At 29.8% G+C, this 9,093-nt stretch overlaps 2 protein-coding genes across 2 annotated transcripts; both read right to left on the reverse strand.

Moving 5' to 3' along the window:
• Positions 1 to 5,615: 5,615 nt before the first annotated feature.
• Positions 5,616 to 6,327, reverse strand: LOC106305258. The gene has a single exon (XM_013741635.1). It carries the CDS (start codon positions 6,325 to 6,327, stop codon positions 5,740 to 5,742), a length of 588 nt encoding a protein of 195 aa, XP_013597089.1. The 3' UTR covers positions 5,616 to 5,739.
• Positions 6,328 to 6,858: 531 nt separating this feature from the next.
• LOC106304715 (peroxidase 65-like) lies at positions 6,859 to 8,262 on the reverse strand. The gene has a single exon (XM_013741111.1). It carries the CDS (start codon positions 8,122 to 8,124, stop codon positions 7,132 to 7,134), a length of 993 nt encoding a protein of 330 aa, XP_013596565.1. The 5' UTR covers positions 8,125 to 8,262; the 3' UTR covers positions 6,859 to 7,131.
• Between the last annotated feature and the right edge of the window lie 831 nt (positions 8,263 to 9,093).

Raw genomic sequence — 9,093 nt, forward strand, 5'->3', positions numbered from 1 at the left:
AGATTAAGTTGATGCAGCAGTCGGATATGTAAAAAAAATTGGTGTAATTGTCAACCTAAAAGGTTCTAGCAATTAACTCACATCAGGAAGATTAAAAAAATCAAACAAGCTTAAACAGGGTGAAACAAGACGAGATTTAAGCTTTGAAAATAGATTAGGGTTTTAGATTTTATTCTACAAAGACATACGGCTAGATGTAGCTGTATGTATGCGGCTGAGGGTTTAAATCCTTTTTGGTTTTGTTTTGAGTTTTCTGAAGATACCTGAACCTTTTGTGATGAGTTGAACGGTCTGTGAGGAGAGAGAGCTGCTGCTGGTTGCTGACAGAGAGAAAATGAGGCGACTGGAAGAGCTTTAGGAGTCGCCGGAAAATAGCAAGAGATCGTTTGGTTTCTGATTTATGGGTGGTGGATTTTTGGAAGGGTTTAGAGACAAGGTCGTGCTGATAACGTGTTGTGAATGAAGAAGGGAACTTGTGTGTATTATTAGGTCGACCAACTGGTCTTTATATACATATGGTAATGACGGTCTAAGTACTGGATCGACATGAGATCATACTTATCCTTAACTAGATAATGACTAGCAATACGTAAGATAAACACCAACTATAATGTAGATAAACACAAGAGTAGATAGGCGCCAGTATGATCATGCGGATAGGCTTGGCCCGTCTTGCTACACGGGCTGATAAATGGGTCGATCACTAAATGGTTTATAACACCCCACAGAAACCCAATAAATTATGTCGCCCAACGTTTTGGATAACTTGGGCTTCAAGTTAGTTACAATAACAATTATGCCCCGAAACAGATTCAATGTTAACAAGTAACCGCTATTGACTTGCAATGTCCATTCACAAATAATAGTTACTAGACTTTGATCCGCACGTCCGTGCGGGTGTTTATTTTTCTTTTTGTTTCGAAAGAATTATTTATTTTTATAATTAGTAAATAAATATTTTAATATTTACCATATAACTAATTATATATTATTATATTTTTTAAAATTGTATCGTGAGAAGGTTTGTTAGTCGATATTGACCAAATGCTTGTGATATAGAAAATGTTTGTTGGTTGATATTGATCAAATGGTTCAATATATAATAATAATTGGAGTTATCCATGGAAAAGGTATTCAAATGATAAAATTTGTGTTTTTTCTTAGTTTTTATGCTCACTTTGTAATCCAAAGAATAATGATCTAATAATATTAATAATATGTTCTTTGTTGAATTTTTATTGACAGAATATATGATAATTATATGGTTTATGTTTGCCAAGTTATAATTTTATAGTGGATCAATGTAGGATAAGAAGATGCCATTGTATTTTTGGTATGATTCCAAATTTATAAAAGTTTGGATTGCTTATAGGAAGAGGTGATGAATGGTTAAGATTTTTAATTAATTCTGGTTTTAGTAATGTTATTGAATTGACGTTTGTTTGGTTAATTACTATGTACGGTTTGGTTAGTTTTTTAAATTAGATCTAAATGGTTTGATTTAAGTGTTAAATATGGTTTAAGCCTGTGGCATAGACTTGTAATATTTAAGAAAAACTGAGGGTTAATTTCAATTTGTACTCCAATTTTAATAGATTAGATGTAACACATAAATATACAATCACCATAGGCAAAATTAGATTTCATACGACTAATTCAGCCGACTCATGATAACCATTACTAATTCAGCGCATCACAAGCATCACACAAACATTAAGTATGAAACAAACTTCAGTTTAACTAGATTTTGACCCGTGCGGATGTTTTGATATATATATATATATATTTGATATTATACATTTAATTTCTCAATTTATAAAATATAAATTTAATGACTGGTTGATTAAATTAAATTATTTAATATTTTATATATGTTACTATATCTATTTAAAAAATATTTGCTGAAATATTTTTTTTTCAATTTATATGTCTTCCCATTTATTTTATGTAACAAATAAATCCACATTTACAACACTTGAAAAAGAGAGAATAAAATCTTGAAAATATATACTATTTGAATTAGAAATAAAAAATGAGGATTTCACGTGATATAAGTAAATATTATTTTTTTTGATAAATTTTTGTGTAATATAAGTAAGTTGTTTCTTTATTAAGATTTGTACAATATTTTGTAAGATATGACTGTGATTTTTAAGTTATTATTGATTTGTAACATCTGTGACACCATCTTCATATATTCTTTGACTATTCTATTCATTAATACAAAAGTTGATCTTCACATATTGATTTGAATATATCACTTCCAAATTCGCTAAACCGTTTTAAATACTAATTGATAACTGAATTTTAATAGTGTATTTGCTTCAGTTTAATTTTATTGATCTGTTTGGTTCGGTTCACTATTTAGGTTTTGACACTATTTAGGTTTTGACAGTGTACAAACTACTTTCCAAATTTAGCATATAAAAATGGATATTGGAATGAGTAAGGATTATAACTAAGTGGTTTTAAAATGTTTGGTTTATAACTGATTGATTTCAGTTGGTTTATTACTGGTTTTGAAGAAAATAACTTTGTAGGGTTCAATTACACTAAGGGTCCGACTGGTTTAAACGCAGCGGTTGCAGTTGCGGGTGCGGAAGTTTGCGGATGTGGGTGGTTGTGGTTACAAACGTTATTAATCGTTTTGTATGACTGGTACAATGTTTGAAAATTGTTGCGTTTGAGGGATATTTGTGACTGGTTGATTATAAGATATTGCAGCGGTTTAATAATAAATTACTTATATTAACATATTATAACATTATAAAAATATAAAAACATAAAAACATACTATTGTAATAAAATATAATAATTATCAATATAATATGATTAATAAAAACATTATGTTTATTTATAAAAAAAATTAAATCAGTTGAAAGTTATACTTTTAATAAAATTTGTTTTGAAGATTTATATTAAAACTTTAAAAAAAAATATTTTATTTCATTTTATATATGTGTATATCTTTATATAAGTGTGTATATAAATGTTTAAAAATTCTAATAAATAGTTAGTTTAAAGTTTTTATAAAACAAATTATGATATTGTTTGTGAATTTTAATTAATATATAAAATATGAACATGTTTTTATTTATAATATTTCCATTTTAAAATTTTAAAATATTTTTGAAAATAATTTTATATTTATTTTTCCATCCGCAACCGCCGGCAACCGCAAACGCTAGCTGGAACCAGCTTTTGATTTTAAGAGGTTCAGAGCGGTTTGGAGCGATTTGTAACGATTTATATGATTGTTTCAAAACGCTGTCAACCACTACCAACCGCAAAAGCTGCGTTTGCGGGTCATAGCGGGAAAACCAGTCATGCGCTAAGTCAATATACGTGTGGTTTATGACTGGATTTAAAAGGTCCGGTATATGATTGTTCTTATTGTATCAATTAATTAGATGTATTTGTAGTATCAATTTATTTGGGGAACAAATCAAAGGTAATCTACACAAAGTAAGTTTTGGAGAAAGGCTCTTAATGATGTATTAGAGGAGTAGTTTTAGGGCCCGACTGATTTCAATGCAGCGGTTGCGGTTGCGGGAGTTTGCGGATGCGGGTGCAGGAGTTTGCGGATGCGGGTGTAGGAGTTTGTGGATGCGGGTGGTTGCGGTTGCAAGCGTTATTAAGCGTTTTGTATGACTGGTACAACATTTGAAAATTGTTGCGTTTGCGGGATATTTGTGACTGGTTGATTATAAGATATTGTAGCGGTTTAATAATAAATTACTCATATTAACATATTATAACATTAAAAAATATAAAAACATACTATTGTAATAAAATATAATTATTATCAATATTATATGACTAATAAAATATTATGCTAATTTATAAAAAAAATTAAATTAGTTGAAATTTATAATTTTAATAAAATTTGTTTTGAAGATTTATATTAAAAATTTTAAAAATATATTTTATTTCGTTTTATATATGTGTATATCTTTATATATGTGTGTATATAAATGTTTAAAAATTCTAATAAATAGTTAGTTTAAAGTTTTTATAAAACAAATTCTGATATTGTTTGTGAATTTTAATTAATATATTAATATGTATATATTTTTATTTATAATATTTCCATTTTAAAACTATAATTTTAAGATTTTAAAATATTTTTGAAAATATTTTTATATTTATTTTTCCACCTGCAACCGCAAACGCTAGCTGGAACTAGCTTTTGATTTTAAGAGGTTCAGAACGGTTTAGAGCGATTTGTAGCGGTTTGTATGATTGTTTCGAAACACCGTCAACCGCTACCAACCGCAAAAACCGCGTTTGCGGGTCGTTGCGGGAAAACCAGTCAAACCCTTAATACTAATGGCATTTGATATGATTGTAATTATTAGGAAAAAGTTAGGGTTAATTCTAAATTGTACTTCTGTTTTAATAGTTTAAGATATCCCCTATATATTAATAGAGAAACATTTAAAAATTTATAACACGTAGTTTGTACTAATTAAAAAAGTGTCATGTTGAGTTGTCACGGAATTGGAATGCTAATTTTGCTTACGTGGCGGTTTGAGAATCAATTAAAAAATTTGTTAGTCCAAAATTAAATTGTTAGGAAATGTTATATTATATATTATGTCCATTATGGATCATTCATTTATCAAATTGAAATTATTATATATTATTTCTTTATATAATTAATTACCTAATGTAATTAAGATATATATATATGGCAGTTAATGATTTTAAATAATAAAGATTTGCTAACAATTTGTATACTTTCTATCATTTTTGTTTAATTATTTATTATTAAAATAAATTACACAACTACATTAATCATATAATAAAAAATTAGATTTTTTTGTATATATTGTATTTTTAATTTTTCAAAACGAGTATAGTTACTAACACTATTAAAAGTCTCATATAAAATTTTGTGATCAAGGTTTAAATTTTTTTCTATAATAAGATACAATGATTATAAAATCATATGAATAAATAATTTTATTTTAATAGGTGTTTATGTTTATATATATTCATATCATTTAAATTAAAATATACATCATATAAAAAAATACTTATATTTTGATATCTGCGTTGAACATATATTGAAAAGTTAATATTTTAATTTTGAAATCTTCATTATTTTTTTTAAATGATTATAAATTATTGAAACCACTAAACATTCCACATTAAAAAAATCGTTGGTGTAAAATTTTGTTACACAAGTATGCAAATAATCATAAAATCATTTGAGTAGAAGCTTCATTTAATAAATATCCATATCGAGCAATAACCAAAATGAAAAAAATGACACAAAAATGAGAAAAATATTGAAAATAGATAAGATTGGCACGTGAACGTAAACTTCTCATAACTATAATTAACTTTTAAATTGCTAAATCATGATATAAAACCGAGCTGACATAGTTTCATTGTAACCAAATAGTATGTCTGAGATTCTTCGGACTAAACGTTAGGTTCTTATGCAATAAGTGATTTTTTGACCTAAAATATTTTTAAAATAGGATCAGATCATCAATAAACAAATTATGTAATTAACAAAAAGGTTTTAAAAAAAAATTTAAGAGCCAAAAATATTAATTCGATCAAGAAAATAATTTTATTTTTTCATGCGATATTTTTTATATAATTTTCATATAAATTTACCCTGGACAAGGCGCATGTCTTATCCTAGTTAATTTGAAAATACATTGATCTTATTAAACATTATTATCTCAAACGAAATTGGTTAAGCAGATCATGAATACATTTAAATCATTTGTTGATTGTCCCCGGTGAATCGAAATCCACTTTCATAATAAACAGCCCAGGAATTGAAATCATTATTAAGAGAAGATTATTCTCTTTTTTCACGGGAGATATTTGTTGATTGTCGCCGTTGAATTTCAATTCGCAAAATATCGGTGCTTCCTGTGCATCTTTAAAAGCATATTTAGCCTCATCGAAATTCCCCTGTTTGAGGTAATTCAAACCTGAGATTAAGAAGTGAGAGCTCTTGGAGTAAAGTTTAAGGCAATCTTCTAACGACTTCTTACTAAGACTACTCTTATATTTCCTCTCTTTTATAATCTTCTCCACAATTCTTTTCACGTTCGTTAAGTATGAGATGGCGTTATTTGCTCCTACCATGATCAAATCATCGATATTTCTCGCTTTCTGGCTCTCCGGATTCTCTTTGAAAGATGCAACGCAAACCTTTTCGAAATTTGGCCATTGGCTTACCAAACCTGTAAACTTTCGAGCATCCTTGCAAGATTTCTTAATCAGAGCATCTGCCATTTTGTTGGCCGCGCAACCATTGAAGAGAAGAACAAACGTAACGAGGTTCATCAACATTTTCATTGTGTGTTATGAGTCGTATGATGGTAACTTGTGATCCCATTTATAAGCAAAAAAAAAAACTGCTAAGGTGAGCGTAACCACATCCTTTTTTAGATTGCTCATGTGTCGCTTCGGCACTCCACTTGCTTCGTTGCCTTTTTTCTTGGGTCAATCTTAGTTTGTGGGTCTATTTATAAACTATTTTATATGCCTCGTCATTAAAATTCCTTGAACATGAACATATAGTTTGCTTGCCAAAGTTCAAAGTAAACACTATGCGATAGGTTTTGATTATATCTCTTACAATGATTTGTAAAAACAATAAGGTGAAAGGTAAGAAACTTAATTTCAAAGCAAAAAATTCCTCGAATTTTTGTATTCCATAAACATCTGACTCATTAATTTGAAAACCATTTACTTTTGCATATATATACCGTTATTGGAGACCTAATAGTTTTATCAAACATATGATTTTATAAAGTCATGATTCTGTTACTTTGCCTTCCTATCATTGCTAACGGAATAATTAAATTGGTGTATATCGTTTCCTAATTAGTTAATTTTATTGGCAACATTATCAACCATACAATGTATGTTAACCTACAATGGTTCGATACATCGATGTATAATATACTTTTAGATAACAGTTCGCAATTTCATAAAAAAACGAACATCTTATATTGGATTGTTACAGTACCTTGCTTACGATACATAGTTTTAAACACATATATACCAACGAAACCTTTCTTCTGCACAATTCTCCTTTCTCCCAGCAAATAGTAAATAACATAAATATTATGATTTTGTTTTCGTGTTTTCCTTTGCTTACACGTTGAGATTGTTGAAGTGGTCACACCTACGTCTCACTTCTCCTTCTCCATTCCCCTTAACGCCGACTGTGCCGAGTTTCTCCATCGCACGTGCGAAATCTTCAAAGAATGCTTTCTCGTCAGTTGCGTAAAGCTCAACGAACGGTTTCGTACTATTGTCTTTAATAAGGAGGTGGTCGGAAGCTAATAGCCCTAGTCCTCGTTTTAGGTTCTTGAAGTACATGTTGTCAAATTTTCCCGGAGTCATCACGTCGTTAAACGCTGCGATTGTGTCGTCCACGGTGTGGTTTTTGCATAGCTCTTTCAGAGCGGTTGCGAATCGCGGGTTGATTTCTGGATCGGCTTTTGACCCGTAGAGCCGGTCACTAAATTCTTTGCAGTGTGAAAATCCGATTGTGTGAGCTCCGCTTAACGCTACCATCTCACGTAGACTAAACCCGTTTTTCTTGAACATCCCGTGGATGTCATGGACCGTCTGGTTAGGCATCGGGACGTTTCCTCGGACTTTATGGGCTTTGGATTCGAGTCCGTCTTTACGACCAAGCTTTACATCGAAGTAAGGTCCTCCTACCATCGTGACAAGGTCACGCGTTGCCTGCGCTAAAATATCAGCGCATGACACAACACCAGGACAAGACAGCTCGAGAGCTGTCTTAATGCGATTGACAATGTCGAAAGCATCTCCTGGGAGGGAGTCGTTAAGATCATCATCACGTTCCGCTTTGTTAAACGAGTTGGTCGCTATCAAAACAGACGCATCACAACCTTCAAGGAAACAATCGTGAAAGAAGAGACGAAGTGTCCCGGCAGCAGTTGTCGGCTGTTGAGATTGCTTGGTTAAAACGGCTTCACGCACGATTTTGTTGAAGTCAGGGCATGTTTTTTGGTAATAATCCGTTCTCAAGATAGCTACATCAGCCGATACCGCTGGTGCAACAACAACGAGAAGGATGAGAACAAAGGGGGTAGGACTACGAGAGAGACGCATAATTGATGTTGGTAAACGATAAATGGGAATCGAATTTGAGAGAGAGGTCTACAAGGTAGACTTCTCTATGATCGATTTTCGTCGAAAGCAATTAGAAACGAAGAGAAAGGGCTTTGCGACTATTTCATGGCTTAGGAGGTTTCCAAGTAGAGGCTACGTAAATGGATGGTTTTTATTTCCTAATACGTACGTGTGGTCGTTTTTAGTTTTTCCTATCTTTGTAACTCTTTACCTATTTATTGAATGGTTTAAGTTGTTTTGAATTTGGTTCTTGATTTGTTTTAGTATATTATAGATATATAAATTCTGGCGTCAGAAAGGTACAGGAAAGTTTTGGTTATTCTCATATACAAATTTTGAACTCTGAACTTGTTATAAAAGATTTGTTTATGTTTGGTATTAATTTGTACTAGGTAATTTTTCCGTGCTCATGCATGATTATAAATATTACAAAGTGAATATATTATAATAATTGATTGATATTTATTTTTGGTTTTAAATTATTTTATAATTTATATATATGTATAACTTAAACTACTAGTATTAAATTATTTTAGTTAGACATATAATTTTGGATATGTAAAATCTAATCAGTATGGTTATCATTGGGTATACTGGATTCTATTTACTTCTCCGAATTTAATTATAATATTTTTATTATAAATAGATTAAAATTTTGATTACTTTTTAATTTGCATTTAGATTGGTTGTTCTCTAAGATATGTAAATATATTGTAGTAAGATTATGTATAAACTATATATATATATATATATATATATATTATTTTTTAGAGTGAAACAGAAAAATAAACTATAGTGTTCGATTCAAAATTACATAAATGAATACCGCGATAATATTTTAAAATCTCATGCATATATAAATTTTACACAAAAATTAAATTGTAACAATTCATTAATATTTTATTTTCCTTATTGATATGTTTTGAGTCATCTAGTAATTTAAAAATA

Source organism: Brassica oleracea, chromosome C7, assembly GCF_000695525.1.
Source record: "Brassica oleracea var. oleracea cultivar TO1000 chromosome C7, BOL, whole genome shotgun sequence".
Taxonomy (NCBI): domain Eukaryota; kingdom Viridiplantae; phylum Streptophyta; class Magnoliopsida; order Brassicales; family Brassicaceae; genus Brassica; species Brassica oleracea.